The sequence below is a fragment of the Varanus komodoensis genome, unplaced genomic scaffold (genome assembly GCF_004798865.1).
Source record: "Varanus komodoensis strain SLA01 unplaced genomic scaffold, ASM479886v1 scaffold15, whole genome shotgun sequence".
Classification (NCBI taxonomy): Eukaryota; Metazoa; Chordata; class Lepidosauria; order Squamata; family Varanidae; genus Varanus; species Varanus komodoensis.
Window position 1 is genome coordinate 23,827,359 of NW_025335440.1, and position 25,731 is coordinate 23,853,089.

The window sequence follows — 25,731 nt, forward strand, 5'->3', positions numbered from 1 at the left end:
CTTAGATGGGAATGCTTAGAATTTGGAACTTGATATTAAGGTTCTGTTCTTCTTTTTAGCACAATGTCACATTTACCCTGTAATGGGAAATAGAAAAAAAATCTAAGTAATACATATTTACTGTGAAATGAAACTTTGCACCCATATTTTTAAAGGAAAATATTTTAGCAGAACTTGCTCATTTGTAATCTACTTAGACATTTTCATAAATATTAGTGAAATAGTAAAGCATGCTTTAAAAAGTGGAAGCTTTTTTTGGCTTACATAAGAAAATAATCAAATTTATGTCAACATGAATAGACACTTAATTACAAAAAATAAAGTGGAAAACGTTTTGAATTGTATATAAAGGACAGTAAAAGTTGTATAAAATGACTTGGACATTTTCATAGTACATGGAATGATTTGAACCGTTTTCACTTTTATGAAAGAAAGCTTTTATATACTTATGCTTTGTGAAAAAACTGGTTGTTCAGTGCAACATTCTTGATGTGATTAGTGTTGTTTTTAATAAAAATATACTTTTATTCTAGTTGGTGGCCATATATGAGATTTTAAAGGATGAAGAGAGGAGGCGTAGGTGAGTTTTATTATGCATATGTTTCAAAGCAAGCTTTTCAATGTTTGTAGTAACTAACATGGACTAGGATGTCCAGAATTTCTTTAAAGTCATAGTCTTTATAACATGTTCACTGTATATTCTACCAAATTTCCTTGTATGTGCATTAATTAGTTTTCTGGGTTTTATCTCACATTAACAAGAGAAAGGGAAGCAAATTTATCAATCACAGTACATTTGTGTTTTTAGATTACTGACCCTTGCTTGATTCAATGGTTGCTTCTTTCTAATTGTTTATCTAACATTCAGACTATCCTACAATAGAATAAGACTGGTAGAAGTTCATGGCACTTTATGCATGCTGATGGTGGGTTTTACAATTATTTTCATTCTTTTGCTGTCCAAGATGCCATGTTCCCTTTTCAGGATTTTACCAAACTTTGTAGAGTTTGTTTTTTTCTTTGCTGTTTTCTGGAGTAGCATAATGAATGAATGAATGAATGAATGAATGAATGAATGAAAGCCTCAATCATTTTAATATATAATTAGTGGTTTTTGAAAAGGATTTTAATTGCATAATGTCACCAATGTGTGAAGAAAAGCTGGTTCATAGTACCTGAGAGAAAAGAAATTTGCCATGCAATCCCCTTGTGCTTGGTTTATTGTTTAGAGGACTGTTGTGTTGTACTTTGGACTTGTGATTTATTAGGATGCTCACTTTAGCTGTGGTGACCTGGATACTTTGGCTGAAGAAAAGAAGGACTTACTGCCAGTGAAGGAGTTCTTATTCGAAATATCTCTAAGTTTTCAATTCTCTGAGCAGGGATGCTGAAAGTTCTCCAGGAGGTTCTTGGCTTTGTAGAAGCCTTGGCATGAGTCCAGGTCTCATAGTAGAGATTATCTACTTTCAGATAATCCTCTGTGTTGAAAGAGCCATGGAACAGTGTTCAGAGGAGTTTTGGAGATTCTGTGTATGGTTTTTACCCTGCCTCCCACTGCAGTCTTTCAGCTTGGAGTCATAGATCAAGGAAGTTTAGGAAGTTTAACAATAGGGGGTCAATGTCTGGTGTCAAATGGTTGCAAAAGGTATGAACTAGTTTAAATGTACCCCCCTACACACACACACACACACACCCCCATGTAATTTTTTAAATAACATTTATTTTAAAGGCGCTCTACTTATTAGACTCCAGTATTAAATACATTGCACCTTTCTTTTGTTTTTTAATGTCCTTTTGAATTCTTTTCCCCCTCCCCAGTTGCAGTACCAAGAACTTGTCTCTTTTACAACTTTTGACCACTGTAATTAGAAGAAATGATTTAGGGATTTCACATAATGTACAGATTGTAAAACCTGCAAATAAATTATCTTAGAGATGTGTTTCACTAAACTGGTGCAACCCTTGTCCTTGTAGGAAGGATTAAAAATCAGTTTAATGGTTTTTATGCTTTTTCAACTAAATACCTCCAAGTGGCTGATGAATATCTCCTCCTCAGGGGCAAGAATGGGGCAGTAACTTATTCCTTCAAGAACAAAGTAAACAAATTAATAAAAAACCACCTAAACATTGCTAGGAAGCATCTTTTCCAAGGATTTTGCCTTCAGGAATACTAGACCACTAGGGTCAGAGAATCAGCTGAAAAACTACATTGTCAATTTCAAATACTGCTATTTATCTTGATTAAGTAATTGTTAACCAAGAGGCAATTATAGGACTTTAAAGGATTTTTCTTAAAGCATATGCTTACCAGTTGTATTATAATGTGATCCCCTTCATTTGCTTTTCCGGATTCATATGATTCAGGTTTGGCTGTAGTTGACTGAATTAAATGTATGCATTGCTCATCAGAACATTTACTTAGCAGATTGGCAAAGCAAATTTCTCAAAATTTTGTTGTTCAACGTACTTTATATACTCAAAAATGCAGCTTTTCTTTTTTTTTAGCAATTTTGCATACTAAGCATAATCAAAAGCAAAATGTTTTGTTCTGAAGCTGACTACACAGTGTTGCTCAGCCTTACAGCTCCAAAGTGATTTGGTGTGAAAGTGCTATAAAGATAACCTGGCATGGAGGCCAAATTTTTGTATGAGTTTGCTTTTGAGATGCGCTTGTGTCAAACTCACAACCTGCTTTTTGAAGTTCAGGGAGGCTGTCTAGTGTTTGGGGGTTCCTGTTCAGTGTGCCCATTTGCCTGTTTCTCAGCCTTCCTGTATTTATAAACAACAGCTAATACTTAAATTTATCCTGACCTCTAGTGCTTATGGATTGATACTAGAAGTTACTTTAAACCTGTTTACATTATCTCAGTATTAAAAGTAAAAACCCATCTTTAATATGATGAAATTGGGTTGATTTTTAATAGATTCTTTTCTTTCATTAGTTGAAAGAAAATGAAGTGTACAGGCTTAATAGCCAGAACAATAACTTTCCAATTTTAAAATCATATTGATTTTCTTCTAAATTCATCTGTATCCTTTTCAAATGCTTGCAGACAGATTATAGCAACCAGTGGTAGGACATCAAAATAATTGTTCTAATACTGTGCTTGTAAACTATAGCACCTTTTTTGTAATGCTTTTATATGCACTATTTGGAAAATAAATGAAGTGCTCTGGAGATCAGTTATATTCCTTGAAAAAGTGTTGGAAGAAAAAGATGGTTTTCCTCCCCTGTCCCCTTTCTAGATTGTAAAACCTAATTCTCTGCACGCATGTGGAAGCAAATTCTATTCATTTTAGAGAAGCTTTAGTTTAAATGTGCCTACGTTTACAGTTGTAAAATTGGTGGAACCATGTGTATTGTGGAGGCTTATGTTTCAAATAAGTAGGAAGAAAGGGTATTTTGAAACCTTGTATTAAACTTTCATATATGATAGCCAGCTGGACTATTGTAGCACTGCAGCAAGCTACCTTAAGATGAGTAGGATGGGCAGGGGAGCAAAATAGACTAAATACTTTTGCGCATGAGCAACTGCATCTTTAAAATTTTACTGAAACTGCAGTTGTGCTATGGGGCAGTTTTGTACTATAGCTTTATATGGAATTTCTGCTTTGAATATATTTTATTTTTGTATCCTTAACAGACATACGTTACAACTTCTGTCCTCATGAGGTGTTTCCTAATGTTCTTAACTGCTTGACATGTTTCTAGCATGTGCTGTATATGTATTCAGTTGTGATGCCCAAGTGATTAAATTGAACAAAATGCAAGGATATGTAAGATGTGAGGAGAACATAAAGGCCAGACTGCTTTGTGATTTACTTACATGTTTAATTCTACTGCATGCCTCTGAAGATCTATCGTAGGTGATAGATTGATTTCTGCAAATAAGTACTTTAATGAATCGTCTGCATGCTTCCTAATTAACTAATTTCCTAAATGTGAAAAACAAGAGTAAAAATTATCAAAGGCTTCTGCGTAACTTAAGGTTCATTGTTCACATGTAATTCTAAAAATGAAATAGACATCTTAATTTATAAATGGTTAATTAACTTAGAAAGGAGTGATTTATCTTTTGGCAGTATATATTCTAAAAAGTGGGTTATAATAGAAGCTATCTTCACTTAAAATGGCCAGTCGTGTGAGCTATAATGTTCATTGATAGAAAAATCAATAGAGCATTGATTCTGGAACTAAATCCTTAGAGACTTTTGTTCAGAATACCAGGCGTAGGCTGGTAAATACTGAGTGCTGTTCAGTGTGTTTAGTACATGAAATTTTCCATCAGAATTAAATATATAAAAAACAGTTTTTAATACTTCCCCATTATAGTTTAGATATCAAAGCCTATGATACTTCTGGAAATAATTGGGGTTTTTTTCCATTTTAGTGAACAGCTTTATTTGGATTAGCTTCCCCATCTCCCCATGAAAATGTATTTGATATAAATGAAACAGGAAGAAATCTTTAAAATCATAACTGTTTAGTTCATTCAAGCCTGCTGTTTTGTTTGTTCTATTTTATTTGTGTCTTGTTCTCAAATGCTTTACAGTTTAATTATCAGTACAGTTTGAAGAACATTTTAAAAGTTATTTGAAAGAGCTAATTTTCTTATCTTTTTGTACTTTCGATCAAAACAACTTTTCCAGACTTCCTTTCTTCAAAGTGATGGTGATCACCCTTAGCTTTATAGCAATGGCTCAGAATAAAGACTCAAAATAAATCTGTGAAACTACATAATATTTCTGTTTTTAATCTTGATTAGAGCAACTAACATAGGAAGTTAAATTATATAATATCCCTATAATATATAGAACTATAAATTAGTCGAATCATTTGCTCTGGTCAGCAATAATTTAACATCTTTCTAAAACAAATGGATCTTTAATCTTATTAGATTGCTTGAATGTAATCTGTCCTGGACAAAGTTTTACTTTAAAAAGAGTTGGAAAAAATTCAGTTTTTCCCATTAATCTATCTCCAAGGTATCAGTTTAATAACTATCAAAGTAGCTACTGCAGTTGTTGCATTTAAATTGATTTACATGTCAAGACTGGCAGTTTAGCAGCTGCGCTATTATTCCAGGATTGGTCAATTTACTTGAGAAAAACCTACTACTGAGTCCTAGTGACCTGCATGACAATATAGGCCCTATTTCTATTCCTGTAATTAGGCCTGCGACTAACTCAGAATATTTTTAATTAAAATATTTTGGTCAATGTGTTGCACCAAATTAGGCCTTTCAGTGTAGATTTAATTCTCAAAATAGCGTGATTAGAATATTCAATGTGTTGTGTTTCATTTAGGGTTAATTTGTACATACAGTATTTTAAATGTCTCCATTCTAAGTGTTTTAAATAATAGACTTGTCAATTTTCCTACTGAAAGTTATTGAATTGTTCATGCAGGTAGGAAATATATTATGTGGATTTTTAAAAATCGTAAGTTCAGTGTACAACACTTGGAAAAGACATAAATATAGAAAGATTTTTTTTAATATACATGACTTTACATGAACCATAGAAGAAATCAACAAGGCAAAATATTTATCAACCAAAACAACAATTCTTAGGAGACTGAGATTTCAGATAGCTTTCTTTTAAAGAAAATTCTGATCTTGAATAAATTACAAGTCTATTCCAAATTGGTTTTTATGTCAAAAGAAAAAGTTCAGTAAAATGGCAACCTTCTTTGAACAATAAAGGTTGTTTTTTCATTTTTATATACATTAAGGAATCAGTGCAAGTAAATATATTTGATGGTTATTCCTGTCTACTGAAAATCATCCCTTTGTAATTCTTTTATTCTGAGAACATGACCAGTGATTGACAGGTAGGTTGAACATATGGTTCATTGTAGAGAAAAAACACTTCTCCAGTGAATCAATTGGGGGAGCTGTAAGAACATTAGAATCACCATTTTTATGTAGTCACTGGAGGACTTCTCCACAGTAGCCTGGTTAGAATTTTGTCTATTCCAAAACCCCAGAATAAATGTTGAGAAAACTTAAAATTGCCGAGATTTAATACTTTCCAGTAGCTGATGAATAAAACAAAATGGCCATTCTCATTTTTAAAACAAACCAACCACCTATTTTCAGTGCTTCATGAAAGCTTCTTTGATTTTTTGTCATTGTAGATATGATGATATTCTGATCAATGGGCTACCAGATTGGCGACAACCTGTATTTTACTACAGGCGAGTGAGGAAAATGAGCAATGCAGAGTTGGCATTACTGTTGTTCATTATCCTCACAGTGGGTCATTATGCTGTGGTTTGGTCAATCTACCTGGAAAAACAACTGGTAAGCATTTATAATAAGCTGTATCTAAAACCACTGAAGTTGAATCCAGGGTTTGTGTGTGTGTGTGTGGGGGGGGTGTTCCCCCTTCCACTCTGCTCTAATGTTTGAAAAACTCAATAATGACGAAAAATGCTTCCAAAAATATGCTTATATCTAAATGGTACATAAATGATTACTCTTAAATAATGTGTAGCATTTTAAAATAAAACACAAACTACTTTGCTTTATATATTGGTGACTTTCAGATAATTTTTAGAAATTAACTTAATTAAAGAAGTCAGACCTTCCTTGTGAAATGCACAAATGTGGGTTTGTGAGTTTTCTCTTTGTCCTCTCCCACTCTTTGAATCTTGATAACTGAAATTCATACTCATTCTGGCTTTTAATGTCTTAATGGAGGTTTCTACCCTACCCCCAAATTGAAGTGTCTTTCAAACGTGATAAATGTTCCAGGGTTCGAATGGTAAAATGACAGAAGCAAAGACATGTTTAAAATGTTGGTTCCTTCTTGTCTACTAGAAAGCAAACAAGCATTCTTATTTATATGCTAAATTTTTTATAATTGAACAGCACTCATGCATTAGCATCTGTTTTTTCTTTGTATATTTTCAGAAGTATCTGATTAAAGTTGTTGGATGAAACAAGTTGAAAGCTTTAAAAAAAGTAAAAGAAAACTTTGCTGTGGATATATACATAACTGACAGAATTGGACTTCATGTGTTTTTAAGGAGTGGATACCATGGCAACACTTTTTGTTAAATGATTTTATTTAACTATGTGGCTCCTGCAATACATTTGCATAAATGCTGTTCTGTTTTATTCTTAATGGAAGAATCTTCCTAACAGTTGCAGAGCACATGTTCATGATAACCTCTAACAGCTTTTCCTTTTTAGGATGAACTGCTTAGCAGAAAAAAGAGAGAGAAGAAGAAAAAGGCAGGAGGGAAGAATGTGGATGAAGTGAAACTTGGTGTAGACAGGAATGAAAGGTGGGTAACCCAGGGAAATTCTTTTCACAGAAGAGTTATTTCTTCTATTCAAAGAAGTGCCGAAATAGTTTTTGACATCCAGACATATTTTGTGAATGTTTTGATGCTCCCTGAAAAGAATCTTTAGTGTGTGTGTTTTAATAGAAACTCTGCTCAAGATGTTAATTGTAATTTCTGAGGCATAGTTGTGAACTGATGTTATAAAAGCACACTAGAGAGCCACTGTGCTGTAATGGTCACACTATAGGACCGGGCCTTAGGAGATGTACATTATGCTTCATGCTCTGTGTGTGTCACATGTTGTTTGTCGAGGAGCTTCTTTAGCTAAGTGCTTGATTGGACAGGAGCCCAAGAGGGAAAAGGCAGCATATAAATGTAATAATAATAAATACAAATGAGCGTGCACGTTGCAGAAATTACAGTATGCATGAAAACCTCTGCAGAACTAATTTAAATGGCAGCTTTAGTCAGTTAATTTTAGGGGTGGAATAAACTGAAAAGGTTTATTGAATGCAGAATTGTCACTGAAGCTTTTATAACAGAATTTTAAATACAATTATTTTAGCATGGGTTTTAGCTAGTATGACTTAAGCTTAGGAGCAAGGAGACATTAGTAAAATGTTTTTGTTCCTGTGGTTCCCCCCCCCCCCACCACCTTCAAGCCAAGAAACAACATGCGGGGGGGAAATAGTGGCATTCAGAATACTCCAGAAGATACCACCATTTCTTCTATTGATTCATAGAAAGAAATAAAGGGTTTAAATAGTTCACACAGCAGGAACATGAATTGGATCAATGCAGTATAGAGAGCAGAGACCATTCTGCTTGTCTTCTGTTCTGATGACATCAGTGAGTAATGCATCAGTGAACTTCAAATGACATTAATTTTTATGTATTGGTTTGTTTAGGCTACAGTCTTCATATCTGGTTGTCAGCACTTGTGACTGGCTTGGTGGTCAGGCCATTTCTTTCTTGCTTTTTTGGCTGAAGCCGTCAAAAGCCTGAGTGGGTTATTTTGTGAAGTGCAGACAAGCCCAATGTTTAGAAGGAGCTCTAAAGATATTTGTCATAATAATTATATTTTATATGAAAATATTTACTTGTCCCAGTAAGCAGATTCCTGCTTATTTTAGCACTTTATGTTCCTAGTTGGAAGATTTCCTGTGATGCATGCAACAGGATATAAGTAGCAATGACTGAAAATCTTTTATTTCTATAGATTGTTAGAGAAACCACAGTGGCGGGACCTGCTTCCGTGCAAGCTGGGAATATGGTTCTATCTAACAGTAAAAGGATTGCCTCAGCTAATTCAGGTAAAAAATGAATGCTGTGTTTCCTTTTACCCCAATTTCTTTTCTTTGCAGGTTTGTAACATTCCCTCATATTTGTAAGTCTCCTACATCTTTATTCTTATCACGTGTCCTGTATTTTACTTATGGGAATTTACTGAGTTTAGTAAACTATTTTGATCCAAGTAATGTTATATAGAGAGTCCCTGTGATTCTCTTATGTCCATTGATTTATAAACACAGAAGACATCGAGAGCTAAATAAATGAAATAGGAAGGCAGAACTCTCACTTTTAAAATAGAATTTCTGGACCAACAGCAATATGTTTAAAGACTTGCTATTTATTTTGGGAGCCTTAATTTTTTCTGTGTGAATAAACAAACAAAGGAATATGAATAGTAATTCAGGTTTCAATAAGACAGGAAAGAAAACAAAAACATTCTTTAATCACAGCGAATAAGATTCATTAACTTAGGCTGCATCACCATTTTATCAGATTACAAATTATTTGAATGACTTCAAGGGCTTAAAAAGACAGTGCAAGGTTAAATATTACGACAGAGTTTTGGAGAGTTAGATAACAAATTTGCTGAAATGTGTGTTTGTGTTTGCTTATGTTTGTAAGAATTATATCTGTTTATTGGCCACAGTTATAAAACAGTACTGTAAGGTTTTAAAAGGCTGGTGAATATTGTGGGCTTTTATTAACAAATGCATTGAATTTGATTGAGATGAGAACTGTTGCTGTCTAAACATAAAATTTCCTCGAGTCATTTTAATTTTACGCATGGTATAGGCCAGGAGCATCAAGACAGGTTATGCTTCAGATTTGCCTATCATTAGCAACCTGTTAACCCAGACCTTGATATTATATCAGTATCTGCGAGGATATCTAAGGGCTTACGGACTGATGTAGCACTGGCAAAACTAAATTAAAAACTGAGAAGATAGAGCAAGGCAAGCAGGAAGAAGGTTTCTGGCCATTAAAGCTCCTAACATAGATTTGAAATTGATAGCATTTGGACTTGAATGTGATTGCCAAGGCTTCCAAAGAGACATGGCACTTGGCATATCAAGTCTTTGCTTCTTCTTGCTGATATGTTCATAAGTAAACTGCTAGTACTTGGATGAACCTGAAACAGCTTTGATTAGCCAGAGAGCTTCTCTTCCCCATTCTTTACTTTAGGAGCAGTTAAATATAAAACATATTGGATTGATCCATGAAGTTGGGACTTGTATTTGACTTTGGCTATCTGTGCAACACCACAGGATTTTGGCCCTTTGGCAAGGCCTTTCAGCATAGATTATCTGTTGGTAGTGTACAGAAACTGCTCAACCAATGATGTAGTTTAGCAAGGGGTGTGTTACACCGGGGGGGGGGGGGTGTAAGTAAAGCAAATTTGGCATCCATATAGATGTGGTATTGAGGGTATGAGAGTTATAAAAGTCAGGGGGATTCATCCTTTTCCTGCATCAATTACTTGACCCAGCCCAGGAACTCAGTTTCTGTATCTCCCAGAACTTGCTTAGTCTTATTCCTGATATATTAAAAGCTACTAAAATGATAGAATATCATCCTCCATGCTTTGGAGTCAGGGGTATAATTCAACCTGCCATTTATTACTCACACCTTGTTGGTTGAGATGAGTCCTATCTTTAATGGCCTGACTTGCCCTATCCATCTGCTTAGTTCACTGTCAACCTTGGGGCAGAGCTGAATGAAATGTGGATGACCATGATTCACTTGGAGCGTTTATCCTTACACACAAGTACTGAGAACCCATAGATGGGTTTCAGATATGAAGGATTGATTTGGGATACTTCTGGTGTGCTGGTTGCCTAGTGCAGATTCTGTTTGCTTGTTTTTTATACTGCCTAACAGCCAAGACTCTGAACAGGTAAACAAAAGTTTGAAAGATACACACAAAAAATTAATTTAAAATAACAAAACCATAATAGCAATTACAATTGCTAATATTCAACACAGAAGCATAGCAGTGGTTCACAATAAAATGAAGTACATGAAAAAGATAGAAGTTAAAGTGCTGGGAAAATAAAAAGATCTTCACCTGGTGTGGAATACAAAGTAGGTGCCAGGGACACCTCTTTGGGAAACTCCTTCCAAAAATAGGGTGCCACAACCAAAAAGGCCCCCCTCCTGGTAGTCACCCAACTCACTTCCTTTACAAGGGGCTCCTGGAGAAGAACCCTGGAGACCTCAGGATCTGGGTAGGTACATGTAGGAAGAGGCAGTCCTTCAGATAACCTGGCCCCAAGCCACTTAGGGCTAAGAATATTAGTACTAGCCCTTTGAATAAAGCCCGGACTTCAACCAGGAGTCAGTATAGCTGGAAGAGGACAGGCATAATGTGTTCCTATGAGCCAGTCTGCATTAACAGTCTGGCTGCCAATGCTGTGGATATGATTGTGAGACTGCTGTTGGAGATTCTCTGATGTACTTCACTCACAGCTGAAGGATGGCTTTTGGGAATGGTACTTTGCCTCTGCGGCTCTGCTATCAGTGGTTTCTAATGCTTTTGTGAAGTTACTGAATATGCTTTCATGCATGGCTTTCTGGTTTGTGTCACCAGTATGCAGTCCAATTGAGTTCTATATTTCTCTAAGTGAGCTCTATCCTGAATCATTCTCCAGAAGCTGTGCTGGGTGGATGATGGCAAATATATTTAAAACTGAGGTGATTCTGGGATAAATCCTCAAATGTTGGGGTTGGTTAAGATGTCTGTGATAGAAGAGGCTGAATTTTCTATATCTTAACAGGTAGCGATAGCAGCCAGAGCTGTGTGTTACCAACTTCATTTACTGCATAGGGGAAAGTACTTTTTTTTTCTTTCCTGGGAGGTTTTAAAAGCATGGATCAGACTGGCTCCTGCAATGTGTTATACATGGAGCTGTCACTGAAGACAATTCAAAAATTTCAGCTGGTGCAAAGTGCTATAGCTTCTTTTTCATGTGGTGGTTAAGAGGCATGAGCAATTACCTTGGCTACCAGACTCAAGCCGTTACGTTCAGAGGTGTGGCACTTCAAATGGTTTGGAAACTAATTTCTAGGTTCCCTGGGGGCTGTACTCTTATTGCTGCATTTGCTGCACCTGTAAAGAAATTTGTGACTAACTGCTGAGGAGACTTAAAAGGATCACTTTTAGTGTTTAGCATCAGAATCTGGCACTTCTGAGTCTCCAAGGTGCTTTGACAGTGAATTTCAGCAGCAGACCACTGTGGGGCTTTGGGGTGGGAGGGGCAACATCAATGGTTCAGGGGTTGATACAGAGAAAGGCAGTTTCTAGGGTGTGACTCATAGTGTTGTTGTTGTTAGTCATGAAGTCGTGTCCGACCCATCGTGACCCCATGGACAACACTCCTCCAAGCCTTCCTGTCCTCCACCATCTCCCAGAGTCCACCTAAGGTCACACCAACTGCCTCAGTGACTCCATCTTGCCACCCCATCCTCTGCCACCCCCTTCTTCTTTTGCCATCTACTGTTCCCAGCATTAGACTCTTCTCTAGGGAGTCCTTCCTTCTCATTAGGTGGCCAAAGTATTTGAGTTTCATCTAGTATCTGACCTTCTAAACAGCAGTCAGGGTTGATCTCCTCTAGGACTGACCAGTCTGATCGCCTTGTGGTCCAAGGGACTCACAGGAGTCTCCTCCAACACCACAATTCAAAGGCCTCAATCCTTTTGCGCTTAGCCTTCCTTATGGTCAGCTTTCACAGCCATACATTGCAACTGGGAAAACCATAGCCTTGACTATACACACTTTTGTTGGCAGGGTGATGTCTCTGCTTTTTAGTATGCTGTCTAGATTTGCCATAGCTTTCCTCCCCAGGAGCAAGCGTCTTTTAATTTCTTGGCTGCAGTCCCTGTCTGCGGTGATCTTGGAGCCCAGGAAAATAAAATCTGTCACTACCTCCATTTCTTCCCCATCTATTTGCCAGGAAGTGAGAGGACCGGATGCCATGATTTTAGTTTTCTTAATGTTGTTTCAAGTCAACCTCTTGTGCTCTCCTCCTTCACCTGCATCAAGAGGCTCTTTAGTTCCTCTTCACTTTCTGCCATGAGAGTGGTATCATCTGCATACCTGAGGCTGTTGATATTTCTCCCAGCAATCTTAATTCCAACTGGTGATTCATCTAGCTCCGCCTTTCTCATGATTTGCTCTGCATACAAGTTAAATAGGCAGGGCGTCAGTATACAACCTTGCCGAACTCCTTTCTCAATTTTGAACCAATCAGTGGTTCCGTGTCCAGTTCTCACTGTTGCTTCTTGACCTGCATATACATAGGTTTCTCAAGAGACAAATAAGATGGTCTGGTATTCCCATCTCTTTAAGAACTTGCCACTATTTGTTGTGATCCACACAATCCAAGGCTTTAGCACAGTCAATGAAGCAGAAGTAGATGCTTTTCTGGAAAAATTTTGGAGAAAATTATTTAAAAAATCAGTCTGCAAGCATCTTGAACAAAATACAATGATTAATAGAAGCCAATGTAGATTTATAAAAAAAAATTCTGTCAGACTATTTCAATCTCATTTTTTGACTGGGTAATCTCCCAAAGGGTTAGGGTTCCCTCCAAAGACAGAGAGAACACAGTGTAAATAATCTACCTAGACTTTAGCAAAGCTTTCAACATAATACCCCATGACATTCTAAGAAAATTAACGAAAACTGGACTAGATAGAAAAACTATTGTTGGATCCAAAATTGGCTGCTAAATGGGACACTTAGAGTGCTTATCAACAGCACCTTCTCAAACTGAAGGAAGGTAACCAGTGGGATGCTGCTAGCTTCATTCCTTTGTCCAGTGCTCTTCAACGTCTTTATCTTTCTTGTACTTGCTTATCTGAATCATTAATAATCACATTTGCAAATGATACAAAACTGGGTGGGATAGCAAACACCCTAGGAGACAGAATGAAGATCCAGGGTGATCTTGATAAACTTGCTGGGCTGAAAGCTTGAATGAGATTCAATAAGAACAAGTACTGTCCTTCACCTAGGAAAAAGAAACCAAATACATTGATACAAGATGGGGAATACATATTTCAACAGAACTGAAAAAAGAAAAAGGCCTCGGACAGGGGTCGGCAACCTGAGGCTCCGGAGCCGCACGTGGCTCTTGAATCCCTCTGTTTGCGACTCCATTGCTCAAAATATGTGTCACAGCCACCAATCTGCGACACGTGCCAGCACAGCACAGCCCCTGATCTGTTTCATAAATGCAACATGCTATAGTTTTTTATACATAGCATAAAGATAAAAAATGATATATGCAGTGCTATTTTCATTTTAGAGGTCAAAAGAGTTTTGCGGCTCCCCGTGTTTTCTGTGGGAAATGGGTCCAAATGGCTCTCTGAGTTGTCGACCCTTGGCCTCGGAGTAATTGTGTACAGCAGGCTAAATATGAGCCAGCAATGCCATGCAGCCAGCAAAAGTGCAAATGCTATTTTGGGATGCATTAATAGAAGTATTACTTCCAAATCATGAGAAGTATTAGCTCCCCTATACTCCTCACTAGTCACCCCATCTGGAATACTGTGGCCAGATCTAGGCACCAAGATTTAAGAAAGATGCAGAAAAATTAAAAGGGTCCAAAGGAGGGCAACAAAAATGATCCAGGGTTTGGAAACACTGCCCTATGAGGAGTGACTGAGAGAACTGAGCATGTTCAGCCTTGAGAAGACAAGACTGAAAGGGGACACAATATCCCTCTATAAGTACCTCAAAGACTGTCACAAAAAGGAGGATCAAGATTTCTTTGATACCAGAGTGTAGGACACAGAATAATCAAGTCAAGTTCTGACAAACCAGATTTAGGCTAGATATCAGGAAAATTTTCCTCACTGTCAGAGCCATATGACAGTAGAACCAGTTGCCTAGAGAGGCTGTGGGCTCTCACACAGCAGAGACATTCAAAAAGAAACTGGACAGCCATCTGAGTGGGATGGTGTAAACTGGTGTCCTGCAACAGCAGGGGGTTGAACCCGATGGCCTTTATGGCCCCTTCCAACTCTACTTTTCTGTGATTCTAAGAGGCATGGTCCTACACAAAATGTATTGCAGTTTTCCTCAGGTTTATAGAAACAGTGAAGATAACACCAAGATTCCTGTCTTCAAGAAGAGAAGTAGTCTGTGTTACCAGATACAATGGATAAAACATTCTCCTAGCAGCAAAACTAGGAGGATTCAATCATAAACTTGGACAGGGCACTAAATAATGAGTGTTATTTACCATGTCCAAGCTTATTCCTAATTAAAGCTGCTTTGTGTTTAAAAAAGCAAACACAGTTAGTTTATTCCTTGAAAGTTTTAAACATCTGAATTGCTTTTTTGTTCTAAGCTAAAAGAATAAAGAGGGCAGTTTAACTTTGAAAAGAAGCATTTGCTCTCTTTCTGTCCCTCTGAAAAAGTGAAAGAGGGTTCCAGAGATCCCCTGTGAGAGTGGGAGCCACTTCTGTACAAGCAAAGCTGTCTGTTTCCATCCTTGTGCCCTGATTGATCATTGTATCACATCCCATGCCATTTTTGAAGGGCTTCCTGGAAGCCTCCTGAATGGCTTGGGTAGGACTATACCAGATGGGGGTGTTGGTAACTAGCACACTCTGTATTAGAGGAGAATAGTTTTTCATTTATGCAGACAGGAATCTTTAGATGCAAGCTTGTGTCTGTTAAGACATCCTAAAAGAGATGTGAGCAGCCGGGTGGTTGAATATCCATTTACATGAATCATGTTGCAAAGCTGCTACCCACATCTGATTGTCATTTATCCAACTGAATGTTTTCCATCGCTTCTGCCCCTTCCTTTCCTTTCCCTTCCCCTACCTCTAATACATGAAGGCACTTAAAATAATTAAGGTAGTTCTTTGCTTCAGAAAACTGCTTTGTATGCATGTCCACAGGTTAGTCTGTGTCATTTTTGTTCTCTGCTTTGCCAGCTGTTCTCTGTTCTCTAGAGTTAGAAGAAAAATGGTGTGCAGGTTTAAAAGCATAATTTTTTGAGAGCTTTATTTTTAATCATTTTGTAGAGGATGGGAGGAGGCAGATTAAAATGGATTTTTGGTACAAGGAGAGCTGATGCGTATGCTACCAAGAAGAGGCAGCACAAGTGTGATTTCTGCATGTTCCTCAAGCCTTGACTCCAGTGACAAGCCTGAAGTAGGGAAGTTTACAGGTCTTTCCTGCAGTGAGACCCATTTGCCTGGGAGGTCATCTCAAGCACACACGCTTCTCATTATTGGTAAAATTTGTAAATTACTGGCAGTGCCAGGGGCCTTTTCCAACCCTGCTACCTGAGAGTGTTTTGGTTTGTTTACTTTGCATATTGGGGATTGAACCTGGGACCTTTTTCTTGCAAAGCTGTTATGCTTGAGCTGTGGAATTTGGTGCAAGAGAAGTGGGTGTTTATTTCTTGTTCTGTAATTCCATAATAGGCAACCAGGTTTTCTTCAGAAGTTTTGGACTGCAGTTCACATAAGCCCTAGCCTTTGGCCATACTGACTGTGGGAATTGTAGTCCAGAGCATCTTTAGGGCACCAGGTTGCTTTCTGCTGCCGTGATCAGTTGCTCTGATTCATCTCATGTGTCCCCCCTCTAACATAATTCCTTGCAGGGTAGAGCCATAAAGGGGATACTCATTCTTCTCAAAGGGCGTGCTGTCAATTAAACTATTTGATAAAATCACCCAGATGGCTCAAGTAAGTGAACCAAGGCTTAGAAATAGGGGAGAGGGATGTGAAAAGCTGTTAGCCATCTATAGTGGTGAATTTGATGGCTAGGCAGAATTACTTTATAGTGTACATATGCACATTGTAATATACAAGATCATCTGTATAATGTTCTTCCACTGAGTTTTCCAAGAGACAGATTTCTTGGCACCTGCACTACCTTCTTTCCTACCATCTGTAGTTACAGTGATCTCCAAGGAAGCAGAGGTGAAGGGGAGGCTGACCCATAAGGTTTTGATGAGAGGGATGGAATCTTTCCTGACCTTTAGTGGCCTTGATTTAAACCAGCAGTGAAGACTAAGTGCTGCTAAAAGATCTTGCACTGGTAGAACAAATTATGGAGACGGATAATCTACTTTGAATCCTGTCTACGCTGTGTGAAAAGAGAATAATCCTGATTTGTGCTAAGACATGAGAATTGTGAATGGGGGGGAAAGGAGCACAGTGTTCATGCTGTGTTGAATCAAGTGTTTTTTGTTTTGTTTTACAGAATAATAAATCTTAGTGTTAAGAAATAAACCATAATAGATCCTTCACTTTGTTTGTTTTAGAGGAGAAAGTGAATTCTAAAGAAATCAGAATGGTTTGTTTTAAAAGCTATATATGGGTTATAAGATTGATTTATATTTCCTGAAAAATTTATATGAGACCATTAAACATTAACTCTAATGCCATAATGCAGCTAAATAGGATACATTGCATACTTAAAATCATTTCTCAGAAATGCTGTGATCCTTCATGTTCTACTTCAAAATAAGGTATACTGACATCAGTGGGGATTGTTTCATTTAATGTATGGTTAAAATTGGGTTAAAAATAATCAAGCATGTCTTCCCAAAAACAAAATTATTAAGCAAAAGAGAACGGTTTAAAGAACCTCAGTGCAAATTAAAAATCTAAAATAGTTGAAATAAAGCTAGCAATTAATGTCTAATTGATCAAGAAATATTCTTTCATCTAGTACAATACAAGTATGGCTTCCAAATATTTTTCAGTAATTAAAGTGAATATTCTGGAGAACCTGAATTTCTGGGGGACAAACTTTCCCTATTTGTAGAGAAGTCCTTTTTGTTTTTTAAGTAACCCTTTGTGTCCACCCACATCCTTCATTTCCAGAGTGCTGGTTTGCATTCACTTTTCATCACAGTTGCGGATGCCAGAACTTTATTTTGCTTTGTTTGTTTGTTTGTTTCCACAGTTCTGAAGCAGGGAAATTCCACAGAAATTATTGGTCTTCACTGAAGCTCTTGCATTACCTGCATTACTTCAATTGTGAAGTCTACAACTGTATTACTTCAGTTGTGAGGCATATTTCCCAGGAACATTTGTAAAGCACCCACTAAAATGAATAGGATCAGGGGAAGACTAGCTGTGTTCTTGCATAGTTCCCATTTATTTCACTGGGATTAGCTGTGCAGATTAATTTCCTGTAAGTGTTGGTGGTAACAGCCAGTTAATTCCTTTAAAAAGAAAATACAGCAGAACTGTATACATAGATATACTGCCATATATAATATACTCTGACTCTTAAGTGGTTTTTAATTGTTTTCATGTGCTGTTTCAACTGATTCTTTGTTTGTGTGCTTTTATGAGCACTAAGTTGAGATGTGAATTCTCAAATTAAATAATTGGGAGGCTTTTCTTTTTAAAACCTTTTCTCACAGACAAGAACTGGTTAAACTTTCTTAGTTAATAGCAGGTAAAGTAGAAGATGTAAATTATTGTAGATTTGCTGTCTGGATGCTGTTCAAGTCAGTGACCTATAGTTGTGCTGATTTCATGATAACATTGTGATTATTTGAGGAAAACATTAATTCATGAGATATGAGTACTTTTGTTTTCCACAAACAATCCAGTGGAGCAGGAAACAGATTTCATTTATCTTTCGAATTTCAAAAGTGTGAAGCTTTTCCTCTTTGAGAAAGCTTCTTTTTGTATCCTAGTCTATCTTTTTTTGTGTGTAAATTTGATGTTTCAGCAATGCAGTAAAGAAGGAGCATCTACTGTTCTTGTAGAGTTCTGAACAAGGCTACCAGCCCACTTTATTTTTCTTGCAGATAACTACCTGAGTTCTGCACCAAGCAAGTCAGAAGGGAGAAAAGTTCAAGTTGGATGCTTTGTGGGAAGATGTTGTCTGTTGAATAGTTGGCTTTTTAGTGCAGAAACAGTTAACAGGGAGCCTTCAAGCCAGGTAGCCCATGGTCCTAGTAGTATTATTTATTACTCGTTACCTATTTTTGATTAAAGTTTAGCCAACAAGTTTGCAAAAGGTGCCAGGACTCTCAGGTTTACATTTCTCTTTAGCTTCCTATTTTATACCTTGCCCATGTCTGCTTGCATATACTACATAGGGGAGAAATCTTTGCTATTAACTGGCACCAGCTTTATTACGGAACCTGATCCATCATGACATTTTTAGATATGTGTATGTCTTTGTGTGCAATCGTTGTTTTTTTTGTTATGTATTTTAAATTTTTCAAAGTTTCAAGATAACTTTGGCTATAAAAAAGGAACATAGAAGTAAAGGGATCAACCAGTACAAAAAAGTATATTTTTAGGCCTTTAAATTCTCTGTAGAATAGAAGCTTATAGTGAAGAGGAACTAAAGAGCCTCTTGATGAGGGTGAAAGAGGAGAATTCAAAAGTTGGCTTCAAACTCATCATTAAGAAAATTAAGATCATGGAATCTAGTCCTATCACTTCCAGGCAAATAGATGAAGAAGAAATGGAGGTAGTGACAGATTTTATTTTCTTGGGCTCCAAGATCACCACAGATAGTGACTGCAGCCAAGAAATTAAAAGACGCTTGCTCCTTGGGAGAAAAGCATTAGCAAATCTAGACAGCATACTAAAAAGCAAAGAGATCGCCCTGCCGACAAAAGTTTATATAGTCAAAGCTATGGTTTTTCCAGTTGTAATGTGTGGCTGTGAGAGTTGGACCATAAGTTAAACCGAGCGCTGAAGAACTGAGGCCTTTGAATTGTGGTTCTGGAGAAGACTCCTGAGAGTCTGTTGGACTGCAAAGAAAACAAATCAGACAAGGAAATCCCTGACTGTTCTTTAGAAAGTCAGATACTGAAGATGAAACTCAAATACTTTGACCACCTAATGAGAAGGAAGAACTCACTGGAGAAGACTCTAATTCTGAGAACGATTGACGACAAAAGGAGAAGGGGATGGCAGAGGTTGAGGTGGCTAGATGGGGTCGCTGGGCCAGTTGATGTGGGCTTGAGTGGAAGACAGGAATGCTCGGAGGAATGTTGTTCATGGGGTCTTGAAGGATCGAACACGACTTGGCGACTAAACAAAAAAACCCAAAAGGGCAATACAGAATATAAACATTCTTGATCTAGGCAAATAGATTTAAGAATGAAACAGCAAAGTTTATAGGAAGAGAGATTATCAGGAATCATTTCAAAAATAGTTCAGTGGTTGAGTGCTGTAAAAAGTTCTGGGTTCAGTCTCTAACATCTCCAAGTATAGGTGGGAAAGGGCATAATCCTGTGCATGTTTAAATAGAAAAAAGCTCTGCAATTCCCAGCATTCCCCAGCTAGCTATGCTAGGAATTGTGGGATTTTATCTCTAATTTTGCATAGGATTACTCATCATGTCAGTGTAGAAAATACTGAGCTAGTTGAATCAATAGTCTTATTTGCTATAAGGCAGCTTCTTGACTTATGACACTTCATATTTACTATCCATATAATATAAAGTAATTTTGATATTTGTTCAGAGTAGAGAGCTGAAAACCACTACATATGACTGATACATTATTTTAAACTATTTCTGTTTCAGATCGTAAATTCTGGTTTAAAGTGAGAGAACAGTGCTTTTGCTTGGGTTCAGTGTAATACTTAAATAATAAGCATATTTCAATAACCCTTTTGCAAATTCATAAAGAGTCTAAAGAGAGAACACACTTGATATTTAACAGTCTTTCATTTGGTTCAGCAGATAAAGCTCTGGGTATACTTACAAATGTATGTTCTCATTACTGTACAGCAAGTGAGGCTATAGCCTTCCTCCAAAATGCAAATGTTTTTCTGATTTGTTATAGAAAGGCTTCTTTAATATCTAATCCATAATGCACTGATATTACTAGCATGTTTCATTTTTAAAAGTTGGATAGCTTCAGCCTGATCTCCTATGTGCTACAATAATTCCAACTGGAGGTGTTTCACAATTAATCATTAGTCTTTGCCAGTTCTGACTACTGAAAATTGTATTTGTTTTTCTCCTCTTTTCTATCACTTTCATCTGAGCCTCAGTTCCAATTGTTCCATGATTGACATGGCAGAGAGATTGACAGATCCCCTTGGAGTCTGAAGTCTTGTGGTCACATAAGCAATAATAGATTCTGTTCCAGAATTTAGCATCAAATATTGGCTTTCAGTGTCAAAGGGGTTAAAGTTAAATGCTGATTGACTGTGTCTAAGATGAAACCATAGCAAAACATCCATGGTATATTGGTTCTGTGCATTTGAAGTAATCTCCAAAACTCAGCATGGTAGATGATTAATGATCATGCTTTGGTAATTTCCTAATAGCAAAATAAAACCCAGCAATGCATTCAGGTCTCATTGTGTCTAAGTATTAAATAATTTCAGATTGTAAAAGCACAAAGATAAAAAACATAACATTGATATATTTACTTGAATTTGAAAAGGTCAAAATGCAGACATTTCGTTTGTTTTTAAAGTACTTAAGTTACTGCCTATCATTTTAAACATTTAGCTTGAATTGTTCTGTGTATTGTATACAAACTGCAGTCCTGACCCTCTGAAGCCTAGAGAAGGTAGTTACTAGGCACTTGAAGGATTGGAGACACAAGCCCATAGGACAAAATTTGCATAAAATTTCCATATGCTAATTTATAGCTGAATTCACAAAAAGCAAACAAGTGAGCCAATTTATTTCCTGAACAAATTATATAAAATTAAACAAATTATTTAAATAATTTGAATCCTGCTTTAAGTGGTTCCCCTTAGATTGCAATTAATTTGCTATGGCTGTGCACAATAATGAAAAATGCACAAAATAAAACATGGCTGATGAATTTTATCCTGAGCCCTTTCATACACATACCTGTGCAATTAAACTTAGAAATAATGCTTTCATTAGGATGTTTTTCCATGGACGACTTTCAGTGGATGTTGCAGCATGTGGGAAAAGAAGGTTATCTGTTTTGTTTGCTGGGTGCCACATATTTCAGCTGCACAAATGATTTCTGATTACTTTGTCCCTGTTCCTCCACTTTTGTGCATCCCGATGCATTTTTATTGAGAAGCAATTCGTGCTATGTTTTATGGAGTTTATCCCTAAATAAATGTCCATAGGATTCCATAGTCCCTGACTTATGGAAAAGGGAGCAGGGACATTTTTTTGCTTGGGTCAGTGAAAGCACTCTGGGTACCTTGGTCAGCTGAATGGTCAGTGTAGTGGTATTTGCACACAGCAGAAAGCTAGCAAGGAACAATTGCCTTTTAAATCTGCAATTATTTTATTTTCTCAGTTAAAGGAAGTTACAGCAACATGTTGCTCTGATAAAACTTTTTTAGAGTGTTGCTACAATAGCACTGTGGTGTGCAATTATGTTAATTTTTTCTCTTCTGTATAGTAAATTCACAATTTAAATATTTGATTAATTTACCACCTGACTGTTCCCCACCTCTGAGATGATTAATTGTGGGGGCTTTAAATTAATCATGGTAAAGTTTAAAATGGTGCCTTCACAGCCAGCTGCTTTGAGATGCTAATATCATTAAGTTTTCTTAAAGGAGGCCAGACATCTGTATGTAGAATATAAAGAAACAAAAATGAAGGAGAAAGAAGAGGCCTTGGCTAGAGCTGAAACGGAAACACTTCCAAGTGAGTTATTTTTTCTTTTGCACAGTATTGATTCCATGTCTCCTTTCTAATATATGTGAGTGGAGAAGGGAGGTCACACCTTTTCCAAATCTGTTGTGCATACTAAATACATTCTAGAGAAAATAGCTTTGCTTAGGAACAGGTTAACTTAAGTATGAATTTGCCAAATTTATTTATTCATTTAATTTCTATACCACCCAGCAGACAAAGCTTTCTAGGCAGTTTATAACAGTGACATTCCTATTCTTTTATAGGAATGTTTATTATTACATCCAAATGAATTAGCTGTGTAAGAAATACTGTTGGGAAGAAGTTCTGAAAGGGAAGACTTGGGCAAGGTCTTCAGGAAACAGCCATTATTTGTAAGCCTTCCTTGGTTTTGTGCCTGCCTGGAAATAATTCAAATAATTGGTGGTGAATTTTATAGTACTTCCAAATTGGTTTGACTTCTAAGTATTATAAAATGCACTTAAAATTATAAGCACCTGCATTTAAAGGTTATGAGGAAAAGCTGTGATCCCTTTGATATGTTGAATTGGATGTTGATGAGACTCTCCCATCTGCTTAAACATGATTTAACTGAAATATGTATGTAACTTTCCTTATTATTTGGCAAAGCCATGCATATATTTTTTTCATTTTTTCTGTGATTTGCTTCTTTTAAACCAATCAAGAATTTCATAAATGTTCCTCTTTTGGTTTTTTCCCCCCTACTGCAAAGCTTGTTAGAAGTATAATACTGTAGTGTCATCTTCTTTATGGTAAATTTTCCCATAGGTTGAAAATTTACCAGATAGGTTGTTGTCATGTGACAACATCAAGTTGTTTCCAGCTTATGGTGACCCTATGAATGAAAGCCCTCCAAAATGTCCCATGACATCCCTGATTAGCTGCTCTACATTCAAGGCTATGGCTTCCTTTATGGAGTCAATCCATCTCTTCTTTGGTTTTCCAGTTATTCTTCTGTCTTCGACTTTCCTTAGCATGATTTTCTTCTCCAGTCATGATGTGCCCAAAGTATGGCAGCCTCAGTTTTGTCATTTTTGCTTCTAGAGAAAGCTTTGGCTTGATTTGATCTAGGACCCACTTGTTCATCCTTCTGTCAGTCCAGGGTATTCTCAAAGCTCTCCTCCAACGCCTGTTTCAGATGCATCACTTTTCTTCAGCGCTCATGCTCATGCATAGTGATTGAAAGTACAGTGGTGGTCTTTGTCTCTAGCATATCTGTTTTTACCTTTTATATTAAAAGTTATGGTAGTAGGGCAAACTAGCATGCAAAGCAATTTCATATTGCAACTGTTCTTCGTCTTGTCACTTTCTCCACAAAGAGGTGTGTTTTAATTTTTATTCTGTGTAGTGGAAGATAGGACAGTAATTTTTGTTATATTCTAAATGATAATGGTTTATACTAATTATATGTCAAAACATTAAATGTAAGTTATTTAGATGAAAAACAGTAAACAGTGTCCTGATCTTTTTTCTTGTGAAAAGCTATGCTGAAACAAGATATCTTCCCATACTTCCAAAGGAAACTATTTGGAAAGATGAAAATATAATACTTGATGCCTGTAAAACACAATGTGCTGTTTTAGGGTTTTGTGAGGATTGTTCAACCCTATACATATCTCCCTGAACAAAAGTGGGGCAAACTGGGAAATTCACAAAGATATGAAGGGATAATCCTCCCTGAACAAATATAATTTTAACAGTTATTTAACCTCTCCTGTAGAAGATCCTTGCCAGATTTGCTGATACAATAGGTCAAGGTAACCTCCCACAGGAGCCTGAATATTCAAAACAGATGCTGATTCACCTTGCATTGCACCATAGTAGGCTGTGATGATCAGGCAAACCTGTATGATATAGTTGTGGCCCTCAACTGATTTAACCTTTTATTCATCTGTGATCAAAAACACAAGCACAAATTTAAAATATTTGGGTGCAGTATGTGTCTGAATCCTGTTTCTTGCTGAGTTAATACTCTCTTTCAAATTCTGTTTTCAGAAGAAAAGAAACCTAAAGTCAAGAAACCAAAATCTGAATATCCGGTATACACAGTGGCAGAAACAAATGCATTTGTACCATCATATGATCATGGCACGTCTATTGAGGAGATTGAAGAACAGATGGATGATTGGCTGGAAGACAGAAACAAATCGCTAAAAAAGAAGGCAAGTCTATGCAACATTTTGAAAAAGGCAAGGAAAGGAAGAAAAGGTTACGTCCAGTCAATTAATGTTATGTTACCATATTATTTATTTTTTAGTATTTATTCCCTGCCCTACTGTACAAATAAGATAGCTCAGTACACCAGAAAGCCAAAGCTTTGGCTATTGGTTATTCTAGCCAATACAATTAACAATGAATACAACATGAATAAAATAGTCTAGATACAACAATTGAAAAAATGGAAACAGCAGAAGACAGTTTTTATCTAAAAGCAGCATGCAGAAAAAGTTCAAGATAAAATGAACCAGACAAAACACCGCTACCCACAGAATCAAGAATGAGCTATTAATCTGACAATCCTTTCTGGGCAACTTCCCTAAAATTGAGTGATTGTGGCCCCTGAAACTTTTGGGAGACAATTTCAAAATCTGGATGCCAAAAAAGGACTCATCTTGAGATTAGCTAGTTATATCCACACTCCCACTAGACCTAAGACTTTCAGAATGCCTCAGTGGTAAGAATAATTCTAAAATAACACATAAATGCGATATTTAAAGAACAACATTAGTAAAAATACAAGTGCTCCAACATATGCAGAGCAATCTAGTGTATGCTTGTTCAGAAGATAGTCTTACTGTTTTGAATGCTGCTTACTCCCAGGTAAACATGCATAGAACTACAGCTTAAAAGACCTAAAACGGTTGTAAGTGCTCCATTTAAAATGTACAGGAACTTTCACCTAGCATTTCCATCTAGTAGTGCTGAATCTTCTTCTGTTATTTGGCCATGCAATGAAGTATCAAGTTGTATTTACACAAACTATTTTTTTCCTGGGTTAACTAAACTCTAAAAGCAGCTGCTGAAGTTTTTCCCTTTTGTCGAGTCATATTCCTTGTTACTAAAAACCTACTGACACGGGGAGGGATAAACTTGAAACTACTTTTTTTTCAGCTGGGTCAGTGGGAAGCAGTCTAAATTAAGAACTCTGTTGCACTAAGTTGAATTTGTGTTCTTTTGACAAAAAAGGAGGTTCTTGTTTTTAACAAATAAACAAAGGCTTTTACAGCACAATCCTATTTTTTTACTCAGAACTATCCCTGGTGTTCAGTAGAATTTAGACCATAATAAGTAAGTTCAGTCTTGCACCCTTTTGTTTGGACTCTAGAGTATTGTGGGGAGTTACGATTGCTTTTATTGTCATACACTATATCCTTCTGTTCAAATTTGTTCTTTGGCATTAAGGGTAGCTTTTTTATTGTACTTTGGCATATGCAAGTCTTCACTGCATATATGATTATATACTTGCATTCTTGTGAAATTGGCTGAGCATCTCTCTCTCTCTCTCTCTCTCTCTCTCTCTCTCTCTCT

At 36.7% G+C, this 25,731-nt stretch overlaps 1 protein-coding gene across 1 annotated transcript in view; it reads left to right on the forward strand.

The window, feature by feature from the left end:
* The window catches only part of DNAJC1 (DnaJ heat shock protein family (Hsp40) member C1), a 93,481-nt gene that overhangs the window by 34,017 nt on the left and 33,733 nt on the right, over nt 1-25,731 (forward strand). Inside the window, exons 3-8 of the mRNA XM_044425359.1 lie at nt 534-580; nt 6,140-6,305; nt 7,200-7,294; nt 8,514-8,607; nt 22,104-22,194; nt 24,199-24,365. Of these exons, the coding sequence (XP_044281294.1) occupies nt 534-580; nt 6,140-6,305; nt 7,200-7,294; nt 8,514-8,607; nt 22,104-22,194; nt 24,199-24,365 (660 nt within the window). The remainder of the gene's footprint in view (nt 1-533; nt 581-6,139; nt 6,306-7,199; nt 7,295-8,513; nt 8,608-22,103; nt 22,195-24,198; nt 24,366-25,731) is intronic.